Below are 17,651 nucleotides of genomic sequence, written 5' to 3' on the forward strand. Positions count from 1 at the left end.
GGGATTGAGCTCAGGTTGCCAGGCTTGTCAGCAAACACCTCTACCCACTGAAACATCTCGCCTGCCCAAGACCAGGGATTTTAAAGAGCACTCCTGTGAACGGGACCTGTTAGGTTAGCTCCTTTATCCTTCTTCTCCTTTTCCTTGTTGGCCTCGTTCCTTCTCTTCCTCTTCCTTCTCCCTGCTTGTTCTTTTAACTTTCCTTGTTTGCTCTCTTCCTTCTTTCCTTCCTTCATTTCTTCCTTCATTTCTTCCTTCATTTCTTCCTTCATTTCTTCCTTCATTTCTTCCTTCATTTCTTCCTTCATTTCTTCCTTCCTTCCTTCCTTCCTTCCTTCCTTCCTTCCTTCCTTCCTTCCTTCCATCCTTCCTCACTCCTAAGCTGAGAGTCTCTGAAGTTTCTGATACTTTGTTTCCCATGGTAAACCTGTGAAGCCTCTGTTTAAGTCATATCCTGGCCCCTTCAGGGGCAGTGCAGGTCCTTCTAGTCCCTTTGGAATGGCAAGTGTGATGGAAGACAGGTCCCCTAAACAAACGGCCTGTCCAGAGGTGTGATCGTGAGGTGGGTGCTAGCAACACAGCCACTCCTCATATCTACCGTTTCTTTCTCATACTCTCCACAGCACGGGACCACGCTGCCACCACAGCCACGCTGCCACCGCTGCCACCGCCACCACTGTACAACTGTCACAGCACCTTCCAGCGTTGAGGGTAAATACGCAAAGAAGGTGACTTGAAATGGGTGTGGCTCTCCTCAGAGAGATTAAAGACAGTCTCATTCAGCTGTAGCACGCCTCTGGCTTGTGCATTCAAGACTCTTCAGGGAGGAAGGGTAAAAGGGAACATGGCTCACTACACTCCTAGAACGTTTTTTTTTTTACCTCTAGTGTCTTACTAAAGGGACACATTAGCTCAGTCTGAAAGTGCCTCTGGAGGTTTCTCCCAGATTCCCAGAACAGGATCTAGCGTGTCTCCACTCCACTGCCGCTCTCGTCAATGAACGTGTGATCAGCCCTCACTGTGTGCCTGGCTGAGACACTGTTTTCACACTCCGTGAGCTGAGTATAATTGTTACCATTATTTTGCAGTTGGGGAGACTAAGGATCAGAAAGCTTGAGACGTTAGTGTAAGTCACACAGCAAGCGAGTGGTAAGGCCTGGCTGTCCTGTCCTGACTACATCTTAATTGCTTTTTCCACTTAGGTTGTGAGTAGCAGGTCCAACCACCCTGCGAGTCTCCTAAGCGGCAAACGAAGGCTGATTTAGACAGGGCGTGTGGGTGAGCCAGCGCTAGAACGGCTCATCTTTGCTGAGCCCATTCTCCAAGGGTCAGCTGGTGGGAGCAGGAGGCTGCAGGTGTGGTCCTGCCTGCCCTGGCTGCTCTCCCAGTTCCCTTTCTCAGCTGCCGCTGCAGCTTCTGTGAATCCGCCCTTTATTTTAGACTCTCTAATTGTTTCTGGATTCAATTTGGCTGGACTTCGTTCAAATTGATTTGATTCCCACTTATCTAGTCTCCATGAAGCCCTGAGATTAGGAAAGCCATCTTGCTGTTCAGAAAACCCTGATAATCACATTTTTCTTTTTCTTTTTTTTCCCCCAGAGAAGTAGGAACAGGGCTGAGTGTCTTGGTGAGTCTGTGAAAGGTTTCGTTTGGTCCTTGGGAGCAGCAGGTATCTATGCGGCCCCTTCCATGGGCTTCTCTTCGCTCACTTCTGGCTGAGTAATTTCTAGGAAGGCCAGTGTTAAACAAGGCAGTGTGAGGCATATTTGTGCAGGACAGGATTTGTTCCTTTGTTCCCTAAGCTGAGATGGCTGTGCTCTGCCTCCATCGTCACTGGGTGTCTTCTCAAATATGCTTCTCTTCTCTCCTCCAACTCAAAAAGGTCTCTACAGAAATGTCACAGGCCCTTCTATATTGTGCCATATCTTCAAAAATATGAACACACACACACACAGAGATGCTTACACACAGACACAAATGCCAGCATATACACACAGTCTCTGTCTCCGACTCTTTCTCTCTCACACACAGTGTACACTTACTTGAGTGTAACTGTGTTACCTATCCACTGCTGTATCCTAAGAATCTCCCATGATACTACTCTACTTTTTGGGTACATAACTGAGCAGACATCGCTGGGAACAGACACGTCCTTCTATGTGCGACAAGACTTGCTCTCCCTATGTGTTTCACCAGGGACACCTCTGAAGGTCAGGAGCAGAGGCTTAGGCGTCTGTGCTAACTCACTGCTTTGCTAGTAGTGAGAACATTGATATGGGGAGAAGTCAGGCAAGGGCTTTACCTAGAAGAAGCTCCCTTACTTTTCACTATTCCTCCATAGGGTGCCCTTCACAGAGAAGGAAACTCCCTACAGAGACTGGGCCACAGCACTAGGCCTTTGGTTTACTAACAAGAGAGAGAGAGAGAGAGAGAGAGAGAGAGAGAGAGAGAGAGAGAGAGAGAGAATTTGAACTGTGCATTTCTGTCAGCTGAGTCCTGTTGGGCTAGGAAGGGCTCTCAGAAAAGTTATTTCAACAGAACAGATGTGGAGTGGTCAGAAAATGCCCCAGAACACCTGCTTCACGGTCCCTTCATCTTCCTGGACATGATCCTGCAGTGCCCTGGGTTGCCAGCACTAGAGTTTGGCCAGCAAAGGTAAGACCCTCCCCCAGATGGCCAGCAGTCTCCCAGGACAGCCACCTCCCAGGGAGTTACTGCTGTCCCCTGGCAGCCAAGTCTTACCTGTCACGTAGTTCTTCAAATCCAGCTCATTGCTGAGCGGGTTGTTGTTCTTGAACATGTACAGGTTGAAGGGGGCCGGCTCCTTGCCCACATTTCTCCACATGGTATAGTCAGGGGATGTCCACCGTCCCGCCAGCACGTCATAATCTCGCTGAGTAAAGTGGACAAGCTTGGTGAGGGGGTCGTAGAGGCCACCGTGGAAGCCGATGACCATCTGAAAGTCAGGATTGGAGTCATAGTAAATCTCCCCGTAGGCTGTGTACTGCAGCTGCTTGATCATGAGGCCATTGATGCTGAACACGGCCAGAGGGGTCCCCGTGTTATCTGAGGCCACATAGTACTCCTCCCCGCTGCTGCTCTCCATGGCAAAGAGGTGGCCCTGGAGGTCGTAGTAGAGCGAGGTGATCTCGGAGTTGGAGTGGTTGTAGACGTGGGTGATTCGCGTGGGGTTGTGGAGGTCAGAGTAGAAGTACTGCAGGTGGTGGCCCAGGTTGGTCTTGTAGGAAGCCCGTCGGCCCACGCCGTCGTAGCGGTACTGCACGCTCCACCCGCTGGCCTTGTTGTATGCTCTCGTCAGCAGGCCCTTGGAATTGTACTCGAAGATGTCCGACCCTCGCTGGCACAGATAGCCGTCATCGTCGATTTTGTACTGCACGTCTCCCAGCCTGGTTATCCGGTCGCGGAGGTCATAGCGTAGGGGCATGAGGCGAGCACTGTTTCCCGGGTTTAGCAGGTGCAGGTTCCCATTGAGGTCATAGCTATAGCGCCAGGTAGGTCGGTCGTTGACTGCCACGCTCTGGAGCTGGCCGTCCCCGTCATAGTCGTAGGTGTACTTTGTGGTGTTGGCGTAGGGCCCTAATTTCAGTTCCCTCTTGATGACCCTGCCCATGCTGTCATATTGCACTGTCATCCAGTACATGAGGGACCGGAACATCTCATATTGCACTTCCTTGATGCGCCCATGCGTGTCAAAATGCTTGCTGAGCGTCATGACGGCGGTGGTGATGATCTGGTTGATGTCGTAGTAGATGACCCCAAACTTGCCGAAGTGTTCCACCTTGCCGGAGATCTCATCGTAGCGGTAGAGGTCAACGGGAAGGGGCGTCTCACTGATGACGGGCTTGATGCTGGCGATGCGGAAGCTGTTGTCGTGATAGGTGTAGTCGAACCTGGCGTTGATCATGCCTTCCTCCGAGAACCTGTAAATCTGCTTGTCCACAAGGGGCCCCACTTTCCGGTACCTGATGGTACAGGAGAAGCCCCCGCTTTGGAGATTGACCATCTTCAGCACGCCGGTCGTCTCATCATACCCGAAGGTGACAGCTGTGCTGTCGTAGACGATCTCCGATAACTTGGAGAGCTTCCCGTACTTGTAAAACACCTGGCGCCCCGTGCCCAAGAAAGATGTCTTTAGGATGCGGCCATCATCGCTGTAGTCAAAGATGACGGATGCGTTGCTTTCAGGCGGGTTGTAAATGTTTCGGATGTAGCCGATGGAGGTGTGTGTGGACATGCTGTGCCGGGCCACACTGGGCATGGTGACGGCGTGGAGGCGGTCAGACGAGTCATACTCGAATATGTACTGACGTTGGCTCTGCAGCAGGAGGACCATGGACTGGGGAGGAAACAAGAACAGATTAGCTGACCTTTTTTGACCAAGCACCCAAATATTAGAATTAACCCCATTTCCCTGTGTGTCAGTCCAAAAGTCATGGAGGGTAGGGAACTTTTTCCCCTTCGTTTTTGTATGTATGCATGTATGTATTTTTGAGACAGGACCTCACTGCGTAGCCCTGGCTGGCCTGGAACTCACAGAGATCTGCCTGCACCTGTCTTTCAGGGGCTGGGACTAAAGGTATGTACTGTTGTGTGTGGTACCACTCTACGTTTTGAAATAGGGTCTCTCACTAACCTAATCTTACCATTTTGTCTAGGCTGACTCTCCAGCAAGCTTCCACGAGTTTCCTGTCTCCATCCTCAGTCCCCTAGCATTGGGATTACAAGTGTGCACCACTCTGTCTGATTCTGGAGATTTATCTGCAAGTGGCAAGTACTTTCTTTACCCACTGAGCCATCTCCCTAGCCCCTGTGAGTTCTCCATGTAATGTTTTCTGAGAAAGGAAGACTCAGCCTATACCAAAGGCGGAGCAAATGAAAGGACCTGCCCAGGGACTAGATGTTCAGGGCAGCATTTCAAGGTCACTGCAAGTGCTCTTAAGGGACCTCTTCATTCTGTTCTTCCTCTAGGGCTATTCTCCAGCAAGGATCCCCAAGTCGGTACTGCCAGATACAAGGGACTAGGCAGAGAGAATCTGCTGGCTGCTTTGGCCAAAGTGAGAAGACACAGCTGTGTGTATTCTAGTTTCCAGCAGACTTCCCGTGCCTAGTGGCTTAATTCAGGGCAAGCAGAAGTGACTCAGCAAGTCCCTAATTCATAAGTAATGCTTTGTCTTGTTGTCAGTGGATGGCTCTGTTGGATTCAACACCACTGCCTTTCCTGTTTTCATTTGTTTTCTTAATTAAATAAAACGATTCATCTTTTTTTGCCATTACTGACTGTCTAGCATCTTTTCCTTCTTCTTTTAGGGTAATAACTATGAGCTAGGAATAACAGTTTCCTGTGGGCTCTTTCTCCCCATCCATGCTGGGGGAACACGAGGGGAGCCCTGTGGAGTTAGTAAAGACGTTAAGATGACTTATGGCTGGGTATCTCCGGCTGGCTGGGAATGAGCAGAAGCCCTGCCGATGGTCTGTGCAGCATGGTCACCCACCTTGTCCAGGTAGGAATAGCTCCAGACTTTGCCATCGGCGAACATGCGGGACACGATCCGGCCCTGCTTGTCAATGTCTGTCCTCTCGCTCATGGCTCCGCGCTGAAGGCCTGCCAAGCGCCCGTTGAAGAAGTAGGAGACATTGACGGCTGCCAGCCCACTGCTCGGGAGCCACAGGAAGGGGCGGCCCACCTGGTCATAAATGATCCTCAGGGTGAATTTCCGGTGGTCGTCATAGATCTTCTCCGTCCGGATGTTCCGGTCATAATCAATGGACAGGAGATTCCTCCCATGGACCTGGGGAAAGACAAGGGTCCTGGTTTGAAAGGTATCTACCAGACGGCTGAGGAGGATCCAGCTGGGGCCATCGAGGAGGAAGTGTGGGAAGGAGGAAGAAGCATGATATCCCATTTATGTTTTAAGCATCAGCATTTCTGGACACATAGGAAGTGGCAATGTTTGCAGTGTGTTTTGGGACCAAAGTGAGTCTGCTTTTGGTCAGATGTGACAGCTGTGGGCAGTATGGTTGCTCGGCCACCACACTATTACAAAGGTTGCCATCATGTCCTGGAAAGTGTGCATGGTGGCACCCTGCAGTGCCCAGAACACACAGCTGTCTATCACAGCCTGACTCGAGGCTTTGGAGTGCCTTACCTGTCTACCCTCAGAACCAGTCACCAGATCTAATAATCTTTAAGAGTAGGTGCTGTGGTTTCTTCTGAAATAGTGTGTAAAGGTGGCTAAAAGGGGGTACAGAGGACTCAGCAACCCACATTTTACAAAGATCTGGGAATATAAAGATAAAAAATATACCTATAAAAATCCAATAAGAAGTCTTTTATTTTAAATATCTAGAGGACAATCTTGCCATCGCAAGACGCTGTTGAGGAAACCTCGGCAGGGCTGTGAATTCCAACAAAGGGAAAAAGAGATTTACTTAGATTTGAAAGGAACAGGGGAACACGTCCAGACATAATTTAATATTTATTTAGAAGTTGATCTGATCAGAGGAGAAGGATTGTCTCAAAAGGCACAGCCGGGAGTCTAGACTCTGGTTAGGGGCAAAGGAGAGGGACTCTGGGGACGCCCAGAGCCCCGAGTGCATGGCTGCAGGAGAATGAAATGAAGCTGGCTCAGCCCAGACTCTTACAACATTAATTTACTGCAACTCCGCACGTCCCTGGGGTGGAGCCGGGGAGACAAAACATGCACGAGACGAGTCGGGAGCTTGTCTGCGGCCTCCTCACCTGACCCTCCTAACATAGCTGCACTTCATGAAGGTGGCGGCCATGGTGGCAGTACAGCCGGCCGACAAGAGGCAGGTGTGTTGAGCGCTAACACAGACAGGGGTGAGGTCAGAGGCTTGGCATCCATTGCTCAGTCAGGGCTCACAAAGACCACGTGACACAGGCAGACACCCAGAGGGCACGCACTTGTTTGGAGTCACACGGTCAGGCCGTGAGATGGCTGAACAGGTAAGGGTGCTTGCTGTGCAACCGTGAGGATCTGAGTTCAGATCTGCCCCACACCCACGTCAAAAGCTCGGTGTGACCGCGTGTGCCGGCTACCTCAGTGCTGTGGGGGTGAAGACAGGAGGAGGAATGGGGCTTGCTGGATGCCACCTAAGTGCCAGCGTCAGTGACAGACCCTGTCTGAAGAAGAAAACAGCAGGATGTCCTCCTGTGGGCTCCACGTTTGGGTGCACGTGCGCGCGTGCTCATGTACACACACACACACACACAATCACGCAGCAGTGAAGCAGATGTTGGTCTGAACTTAGACTTAACTAGTCAGCTGCTCCTTTGCCATTTGACCAGCTTCACTGGTGACCAGACTTCCACCAAGTGCCTGGTGATGTATGAGAGGTTGAGGAGCCGCTAAAATGTTCTCACAGCCCTGGAAGAATCTGTTTTCAACTTTGGGGAGACTGAGAATAATCTTAGCCCTACAGGGACCTGCATTCTGGGGAAAAACCTGTGTGTACAGGTAAGGAACTGCATTTCCCAGCATCCTTTGGGAATAGGAGCGGGCCTACAAAGGAAGTGGCTGTCTGTCTGAAGAGCTATCCTTGAAAGAAAGCTGAGAAGCTGCCGTTTTTGCTCTTCCCATATTCCACTTTTTCCTAGGTGAAATGCGGACGCGATGACTGGAACCTAAGCATCTGCTTTATGTTCATGAGGTAAGGCAAGGTTTTTTTTTTTTTGAGACATCTGTAACTCACATAGCTTATATTACTTACATAGCTCATGCAACAAACTCAGACTTGTAGTAATCCTTCTGCCTCAGTCTCCCAAGTACTAGGCCACAGGTATGAGCCACCATGAGGTGACTTTTGAAGATGGGATCTCTAAGAAGGTGGTTCAAACAGGAAAAAAATAGCCTGGACCCTTGTTGTCGGTCACCTACACATCCATAAATGGGTCACGTCTAGGCTTTATCATAAGAACGATGTAAACTTATATCTTTTTTTTTGTAAACTTATATCTTATACAAGCCTTTGTTGATTCTTTTAGCTTTGTTTCATCTTGTTTTAGATGTATGAGTGTTTTGTCTGCATGTGTATCTGTGCACCCCATGTGTTCAGTGCCTCTGAAAGCCAGAAGAGGGTGCTGGATCTCCTGGGATGGGAATTATGCGGGTGCTGGGAATTCAAGTCTTCTGGAAGAGCCCCTACCCACTGAGCCATCTCTCCAGCCCTAAGCCTGTGTTACTCCTACGTTTTGTCACAAGCATTTGAAAGCAATGTACAATCTCATAATACTTTCATTGGTACTGCATTGGTACTTTCTGTAACATTTCAATTTTCACAATTTCTGTAGAAACTCCCCCCCCCCCCCCGCATCTGTGTGTGTTTGTGTATGTGTGTGCAGGAACGTATGTATAGAGGCTAGATGTCAATACTGGGTGAGACAGGGTCTCTCAGGATCTCACCAATTTGGCTAGACCTCTTGGAGGGCAAACCCAGGGTACCGCCTCCACCTCCCCAGCACTGGGGTTACAGGCTGCGCTGGTGCACACAGCTTTCTCTTGGGTGCTGGTGGTCAAACTCAGACACTCCTACTTGGCAGGTAAATACTTTACTAAATGAGCCATCTCTGCAGCCCCTAGAAACAGTGGTGACTGAGTACTGAGGGGGTCACTTCTGCAGCTGCCCAAGAGGATTAAATTCAGGGCTTCCAGATGTGCCAGGCCCTCGCTGTTTCCATGGAACCCTCCCCAAGAGAGGAAGACTGGATGTGTGGAGCACACAGTGAACCCAGGGATGGAGACAGGTACTCAGGTGCCTGGGACTTGAAAGGATAATCGACAATTTAAGAGGAACAGGGTTTATAAGCAGACTTTGCAGGGCCTGAGAAGAGGGGAGACAAAGCAAGAGGGAGGCTTGTTTTTTCCTTTCCTTCCTTCCTCCCTCCCTCCCTCCCTCCCTCCCTCCCTCCCTCCCTCCCTCCCTTCCTTCCTGCTGTCAGAATTCTTGGGAACCTTGTTACAAGTCAGTCATCACTTCAGAGCAAGCACTCAGGAGGGTATGCCTCCCCAGCGCACCCACATGCCTCCCCAGCGCACCCGCGACCCAGGAAAGCCGTTTGGAAAATCACCAGTTGGTGTTGGCAAATGTGAGATTTCTATTAAAAGCCCGGCCCTTCTCATAATTAAATGTAATAAATTCATTGAAAGCCCCACCAAAGAGTTCAGGCCAGTTGTGTAATCTAATCAAAAATATTTAATTCTAAGGGCAGCATCTATAAGGAGGGTGCTGGGGTTGTGTGGGGCGAGCCGGCGGAGGGTCCACCAGGCATGCTCGACTTTCTGGGGGTGCCTGCTCCCCAGTTTAGAGCATGCAGGGGCTTTAATTTAGCCACACTGTTCTCTTATTCCAAATTAAATTACCCGACTCGCAATATTTAAATTAACCTTGAGGCTTCCTGGAGAACATAAAAGTTATTTTGAATTATTTTCACTGCCAGGATCAGCACAATTCCCTTCTCAGCTGGCTCGGCAGGCATTCAGCGATAGAGAAACCAATTTTTAAATTAATACAATTTTGTGTTTGTAAGGAAGCCATTATTTTTAATTATCGGGCGTTTTCCTCAGCCTAGCTTCCCCAGTTAATAAAACTCAGCTATTTAGCATGGTTTTTATTTTTGCAGAGGGCAGATTTGGGGAAATAGTTTCCCCTCTGGGATTTCCCCCCAGCGTGTTTTGATCTCACCAAGTGCATGCCTGTCACAGGAAGGCTCATAAAAAACCCCGAGAAAAGGAAACACTGTCGTCAAAATGGCCCTGCTGGGCCCATCGCGGGTGACTCTAACTCAGCTCGAGGGGCACCCAGGAGCGTGTGATCTGAGAAACACGAAGGAGGAAATTACATTGTGCTAGCCCCCTCCCAGGAAATGGAACCGTAACACAGCAGGACAGATTCCAGCTAGACACACAGACGAACCCTTTGCCGGGTTGGGCTCCGGGGATGGGAAACCCATGGGGTTTAAGGAGGGACGCTGTGAGAGTCTTCAGTGTTTTAAAGAAGATATGACTGCCTTGGAGTTTAGCGGTTCACTTCCCCAAGGGATAAGCCTGGCTAGGAGACATTCTCATTCCCTTTCTGGGTCAGTCCTGGGGGACTTAAAAGCATCCATCCCCCCCAGATGCCACTGAATAAGACCCAACACCATGTGGGGATCAGCATTTGTGCAGACAAAACAACTTGGTATAAATTTAATATTAGCTTAAATAATGCATCATTAGAGGGAGAGCCTCTGTAAACACATTAAATAATGGATTCCCCGAACAAACGTTATTTTTGGATGACTAGCTCTTTTGGGTGACGATGGGGAGTGGGAAAAGGGAAAGATCTGAATCTCCAGTCAGAGTCTGACACCGACTAACTGGGTCGTTGCAAAGCCACGTCTTCACTGACAGTGCCTCAGTTTCCCGTCTGTGGTAACCTGCGAGGTCCTGGTGAACAGGTGCTTTATCCTAGAATTCCATGTTCCTGGGGAACACGTGTGAGTGTGGAGGTTGGGATGTATGATCACTGTCAACTCCGACCATCTGAGGCGCTATTATGGAAAATCAAGACTAGAAAATGTGGCTTAGGTCATCGGCGAGTGTCAAACATCTGAAGGGCTTTGCTCCAAAGAAAAGCCAGAGTCATTCTGGAAGGCTCTCCCAACCTAGAACTAAGGCAGAGGTAGAAGGGGGTGACTTTTCATGATATCAACTCAAAATCCCATCCATTCATCCATCCATCCATCCATCCATCCATCCATCCATCCATCCACCCATCCACCCATCTACCCATTCAGTCAGAATTTACCAAGTACCTGCTTGTGCGCTTGCTATGGTGACAGGCACTGAGCAGAACCCGCCAGTCCCCAGGTGAGATGACAGCAGAGACAGGTGACATGCCATTGAGAATCAGCGCAGTAATGAGAGTGAGCATCATTGGCAGGCCAAGTGCAGAGTGGGGGTGGCACCTGGAGTCAGCAAGGGGCTGACAAAAATTCCCAGAGGAGGTGCAGGGACTAGAGGACAGGCAAGACTTTGATAAGAAGGCTGCCCCTCAGCAATCCTCTGCGTCATCGCTAGTTGCACCTGCGGAGGCTGGCTGAGTCTCAGAAATACCTGCCTGGTAGCCAAGGAGGCTCTGGTCTCTCCCACTCCCCTTCGCTCGTCTGCTCCAATCACACTGCTTTTTTTTTTTTTCTGCTAGTAGGTTTTTTTTTCTTTCACCCCAGAGTCAGAAAATCCCTATGCTTATTCTTCATTTGGTTTTCAGCTCAAATGTCATTTTTCCCCCTCAGAGTAGCCTTAACTTATCTCCTATGTTACACATTTTTAAAAAAATATTTATTCATTAAATATACAGTGTTCTGTCTGCATGTACACCTGCAGGCCAAAAGACGGCACCAGTTCTCATTACTGGTAGTTGTGAGTCACTCTGCTGGGAATTGAACTCAGGACCTCTGGAAGAGCAGGCAGTGCTCTTAACTGCTGAGCCATATCTCCAACCCCATATTACCTAGGCTTTTCTTCAGAGCATTGCCACAGTTTCTTTATATGACATTTATTTATCTTTCATTGCTTGTGTTGCTTTGCTAGCTCTTAAGGTGTGTATGTGTGTGTATATGTGTGTGTGTATGTGTGTGTGTAATACTTCTCCCCATACCATCTTAAATAGTAAATTCTTGTTTGTGTGTGTATACTTGTGATCCTTGCACTTGGAATGTTGAAACAGTAGGGTTGGTAGTTTGAAGACAGCCTGGGCTACATAGCAAGACCCTGTCTTAAAAAACAACAATCAAAGTTCAAGAAATGCCCTATCCCTGACACTTAGTACAGGGCCACGCCACAGCCTCCAATCTTGGCACAGATGTACACAATGCTAGCTGCTCTTTCTCACTCTGGGCGCCTCAAATCTACCTCCCTGTCTCCGCATCATTCTCTCTTCTCTGCTTCTGACTTCCTACTCCCTTGCCTGCATTCCTGCTCTACGAGGTCAGCTCAGTTGGCCCTGTCCCCTCCTCCATAAAAGAAGGGGGACAGGGAAGAAGTAGCTTCTTGGGGGCTGCAGTCTGAGATTGGGGTAGATACCTTACAAACTCTCTTCTCCCCTCCCCCAAATAAACTTGAGGACTCTGAAAAAACCCACAATAACCCGTCAACAAGGGAGCTGGAGAGATGGCTCGCTCAATGGTTAAGAACATGCATTACTTTGCGAAGGACCTAGGTTGAGTTCCCAGTACCCTGATGGGCAGCTCACAACTGCCTGTAACTTCAACTTTAGGGAATCCAATGCCCTCTTCTGGACTTTGAGGGCAAATGGCACATACTTAACACAATGACTTTATAATACAATATGATGTCCAGAAGTAAAGTACTGTTTGCTTAGGGAATCCATGGTTTAATGTGAGCAGAGGCTTGCCCTTCTAATAATGTATAATTTAAGCTAATATTCAAGTTCAAGGTACAAACTATTCTGGGTGCTCTTTTTTTTTTTTTTTTTTTTTTTTTTGGTTTTTTGAGACAGGGTTTCTCTGTAGCTACGGAGCCTGTCCTGGAACTAGCTCTTGTAGACCAGGCTGGCTTCAAACTCACAAAGATCCGCCTGTTTCTGCCTCCCGAGTGCTGGGATTAAAGGTGTGCGCCACCACCGCCCAGCATCACCATGCTCTTAAGGTCATACAGGGTCTTGTCTGTTTTGGTCATAGATATACACAGAGTGGTTAGTAACTGTGTCAAGACTGTAGTGGGCTGTGGAAAAAGAAAATGCTAGGCATGGAAGGACAGAATCCAGGCTTTCAAGACAATTGATATATGTAGGACCCGCCTGGGTGGGCCCTATATAGGACTGAGTTCAGGATAGCATGATTACACACACACATGTATGCCCACCCCCATCTTGCTCCAGACACGCTGTGATTTGTTACATAAATAAAAGTAATGTATACCAGTATGGAACTGTGCTATTATATTAATTTCATAGAAACCAAAACAAAATGACTAACTCCCACTTCCTATTGGAATGCTGCTAACACCGATACCAGCATCACAATGGAAGATTATCTTGGAAGCAATTTTTTCTTTTGTTCTGATCCCTACCCATGTAACTGTTTCTTGCATTTGCAATCTCTATGTAAATCACAATCAAGAAGAAATACCGTAGTGACATATGTCCTCATTTTTAGAGAGAATCAGGTACAAATCCATGCTAGGAAAGAGAAGAGGTTTTAAATAATAATGGAAGTGTTCATTTCAGTCCCCTCTCCCGGAAGCCTAGAAGGAAGACTTGTTGGGCGGAGGAGATGGGCTTCTGGTTTGCCTTGTGGCCAGGTTCTAGAGGGATGGAGGACACAGAATCTATCTGTCTGTCTGTCTGCCTGCCTGCCTGTCTATCTATTTTATCCTAGCTTAGCATCCTTTCCTTTTAGGATAGGATCCTCTTTTTCCAAGCCTCAGTCTATATATAATGTACGATTTTGGCCAAGTCTTCTTGATCCCCTCATGTGAAGAGGACACCAGTTTACTGTACAAGAAAATTAGGCCAACTGCCAAAATAAGCACTATTGGGGCGAGGGATGGGAGCTGCGGGGAAGAGAAGAGAGCGGTATTAACCTGATGACATCTTGGAATCTCTAGGGTCAGCTCCTCCCTCGTTGAGGCCCACTGTGTGAGACAATGCATGCCCCCTTTATCATGTTCTCTTGAATATGTTTTGCAGAGAAAGATTCTGAACATACTGGGGGGGGGCATGCGCTTTGAACTTCTACCTTCTAGGAGTAAGGGAGAATTTACTTGGTAAACATCTTCAAAGTGGAGTCCAAAGAGGACATACGTGTTACATCTTCCCACACACACGACACTAGTCACCAGTATGGCCATGTGACATGGTCCCTGTGATCATGGAGCTGGGAAATGTGGGGAAGCAGTAGTTGTTTTAAATGTCAGAGAGGACAGTGAGAGGCGTGCTGGGAAGCAACAGGAGGTGTTCTTTCAAGAGACAAGTCTTTGGGGGGCATGATGAAACTCTTGCCTTGTCTGACCCTCAGCAAGAAACATGGGGCCGATCCTTCAAATGCCATCTACAGCACTGTCATCTTACGTGTCCCCAGTCTAAAAGGGAGAATGTTTGGCGCTTTCCTTGGCTAAGACTTGTCTCTGATTGGAGGACTGTGATAGACAGGTAAGCAGGAAGGCTTAGGACTTCTCTAGCTCTTCTGTTTGTTATAGGAAAGTTCTTTACTGGAAATTTTGGATACCTCTCGACACTGGACCTCTCAGAGCCCGGCCTTACAACCCCAAGTGATCAGACTTGCAGGAGTCGGCTGGTGCTGGGGAGAGGCCAGACCATCCAATCTGGTTTAGCCTGTGGTATTGCCAGCTGCTGCCCTAGCTCCCTAGACTCACTCCAAATGCTGTCCCTGGGGAACCAGCGACATCTTCAACTTCCTCGCCTGGTCTCCTCATCCTAGAAGGCAGGGCTGGGGTCACTCTGCCGCCCACACCTATTCTGGCTTTCAGTGTCTGGCCTCTCTCCATCATGTTCAGAGTCTGGCACAGCCTTCCTGGTCTACACAATCACGTGAAAGGCCTCTTGGAAGTCAGTGCGGCACGGCAGCCAGGCTCACTGCCAAATCCTATTAATCATGTGTGTTACAATTCTCTCAGGCCTCTCCCTCTCCTCTCTCTTTTTCCCCTGCTGGAGACCAGTTTCTAGTTTGCATGACTGTAACAGCTCTGAGCTGTCCCTCTCCTCCTGTCTGGTCTCCTCCTCGGCTGTCTTCCTCTGCACCCAGGGAAGCTGGAGAGATCTTTCTAATCCACGCACCCCCACACATCACTCTGCTAATTAAGCCCCGGGACAGCTCTCCGTGGCTCTCCGGATAAACACCTGCCTAGGATAATATACTCTTCCAAGTGGCCCTGGCTACTTTCTCTCAGGCCTTATAAGTTTTGGAGGTTTTCGGAATGACCCCCTACACCCCTGTATCCTGGCCTTCTTGAAAGTGTCTCTCTGTCTGGAAACTTCTTTATGGTATCTTTGCCTGCCTAGTTTCTGCTACTCTTCCAAAGCACTGACTCCAACTTCCCTGAAACCCTCCCTAGTCTCTTGTCAACCCTGTGACCTGATTTGGGCTCCCCAAATCTTTCAGTTTCTCCCCAGCAATCAGAAAAGTCATTTTCTAAGCTTCCTGGGGGGGGGGGGGAGGTTAACCAAACTGTGCTGTCCTGGGTGTGTGGAACGGATGCACGTGACATTCAGGCTAGCTCACCAAGCTCCCTCGAAGTGTTTAAGCCCTTTCTACTACAGCAGCCTTCGGAGCCACACGTGTTTCATGTGATAGGATTCCAACATGGAACAGCTGGGTCTAGTCATCATTTGGAAAGGCTGTGTGGCTCATTTGAACTGTGATGGGTTAAGCTTCTGAAACTTCCGGGCCTATTTGTTACCTGTGCCATGGATTACCTACTTCTGGCTGATACAGTGTGTGTCCCTTGTCTTGTGGTACTGGCTTAACATTGTGCCACTTGAACGTCCCGATCACTGTGAACGGAGACAGCCTGCTGCCATGGGGGCCGACAGATGTTGCTAGTTTAGGGGCTACAAAGCTCCTATACGGAACTCTTGAAGCTCAGAGAGGACTGGCCAAGCCAAAGGCCCCAATCCATACTGAGCTCAGCACCTCCCCCACACCTTTCTTCCGCCGGCTCCCCCACCGTTTCCAGGAGTTTCTTTTATTTCATTCACTAAACAGTTTATGAACTGAATTAAAATAAATGAGATGCAAATAAATTCCAGGCTTTCTCCCTCATTTTCAAATTACATTTTCAGTCCACTCAACCTGTTATAATCTCATAGTGATTTTCATTTAAGAGAGCTAAATGGATATGTGATTATTGTTACAGGAACGAACACCAGACAATTAAATGTTGAGGTGTTGATAGATAAAACTGTGTTTTGATTTGCATAAACATGATGCCAGCAAGTCTAACCCTGGCAGAAATTCAGTTATAAGACTTGCGTGCCTAACTTCTGTTAATTACCACAAGTACCATTATTAAGAGTTTTAATATTCAGAGTTGGGATTATTGCCATTTTATTTTAGGGCCACATTTATCTTTATTTTGAAAACTTAGTCAAAACGCATAGCTAATTTATCAAGGAAAAGGCACGATTACTACTTATAATCAACTTCTAAAGTGCAGCATATCAAAAATCAATTACACAGCCCTGAATCCAGTCATTAAGGATTTAGCCACTAATCTCATTCCATTTTTGTCTTTAGGAAGATCCCGCAGCTTGCAACTTTGCCGATATCAGCAGAGGGAGAAAAACATGGAGTCTGCTGATAACCTAATGTGGAGAATTAAACTCGAGCCCGACAAAGGCGGAATCTTAATATGGAGTGGCCTGGCTCTGCAGGGAGGTCACCTGGCTGGCTGGGCTTCGGAAGTGATGACCCAGGTTTGTCAGGTGCTCAGTCTTAGCTCCCAGGATTCTAGAGCATCGTTTTGACTTCGCAGCACTCTGTGGGGGGCTGTTTTCCTAGGGCCTCTCTTGACCTGCAGTTATCTTAGGTCTTTATTAGTTTCCTTCTTGGCTGACTCCTCTTTCCTGCCCTTTGCCCCTGAATGAATGCGGCAGGAAAGTCTGCGCTCTGCTTGTGTGACATCTATCTTAAGTATCCAGCACTGGGCCCGGCCCTGAGTGCTTGGTAAACATGTTTCATCTATGATGAAGACAGGTTTCTGGCCATTATCTCCTCACCCTGGGAAAAGGGTTGTCACCATGGTAGGAAGAGGTCCCTCTGTGTGACAAGAACTGACAGGAACAGGAGCTACAGGGCTCCCGTCATCAAAACAGGAAGATGTGCGGGACTGTGGCTAAGAATACTGGCCACTGAACAAGACAGAGAGATGGACCCGGGGTCAAGCCCTGGCTTAGCTTTGAATTTTAGCCATTATGTCCTGACTTCTAATTAGCTTCCATGAATCTCTGCTTTTCACCTGAGATCCCAACAGGCTACTGAAAATATTACAGTAACACAAATAAAGCATTTAACTTAGTGCCCATAACACAGACATCCGCAGTGAGTGTGTTTCAGATAGCATTTGCATGGATGTCCTCAATAAACATGTTTTTTGTTATCTTTACAAAGATGTAGGTTAGGGCTGGTCAAAACTTCCTGGTGCCCATATTTTGTTCCTTCCTCTCGGGATACCTCTCTGATTCCTCAGGCTAACAGACATCTTCCTTTGTGGCCACACAGTATAACCAAGGAGTCTGTCTTCACACACCCTGTGGTCATTCTGTGTCTGTGTTTCTAGGAGAACATCACTTCTTGGTTGTAAATAACACGCTTCATACTTTCGCTCTTCCAGGATTTAGAAGATTACCAAGCACCCGATAGACAGCAGCCCTGACTCATGTGTCGCATTGCCCAGATAGTGACAGCTGAGGGAGATGGCAGGTGTAAAATGAAGACCGATACCCTCTCCAGCTGAGGCAACCCGTGAATTTACCACAGGGATCGCTGCCCATCTGTCAGGAAATGGCGGGATTTTCCTTAAACCTAGAGGCAAACACCTCCCGCTTTCTGAGGGCGGAAAAGCATTCTGGAGGCCGAACATTCCCCTCTG

At 48.4% G+C, this 17,651-nt stretch overlaps 1 protein-coding gene across 11 annotated transcripts in view; it reads right to left on the minus strand.

Moving 5' to 3' along the window:
- Tenm2 (teneurin transmembrane protein 2) overlaps positions 1-17,651 on the minus strand; it is a 1,249,953-nt gene that overhangs the window by 11,712 nt on the left and 1,220,590 nt on the right. For all 11 annotated transcript variants that reach the window (XM_057774197.1, XM_057774202.1, XM_057774201.1 and 8 more), the window contains 2 exons: positions 5,514-5,810; positions 2,743-4,357 (listed from right to left, as the gene is read on the minus strand). In XM_057774197.1, the coding sequence (XP_057630180.1) occupies positions 2,743-4,357; positions 5,514-5,810 (1,912 nt within the window). The remainder of the gene's footprint in view (positions 1-2,742; positions 4,358-5,513; positions 5,811-17,651) is intronic.

Source organism: Chionomys nivalis, chromosome 7 (genome assembly GCF_950005125.1).
Source record: "Chionomys nivalis chromosome 7, mChiNiv1.1, whole genome shotgun sequence".
NCBI classification, from domain to species: domain Eukaryota; kingdom Metazoa; phylum Chordata; class Mammalia; order Rodentia; family Cricetidae; genus Chionomys; species Chionomys nivalis.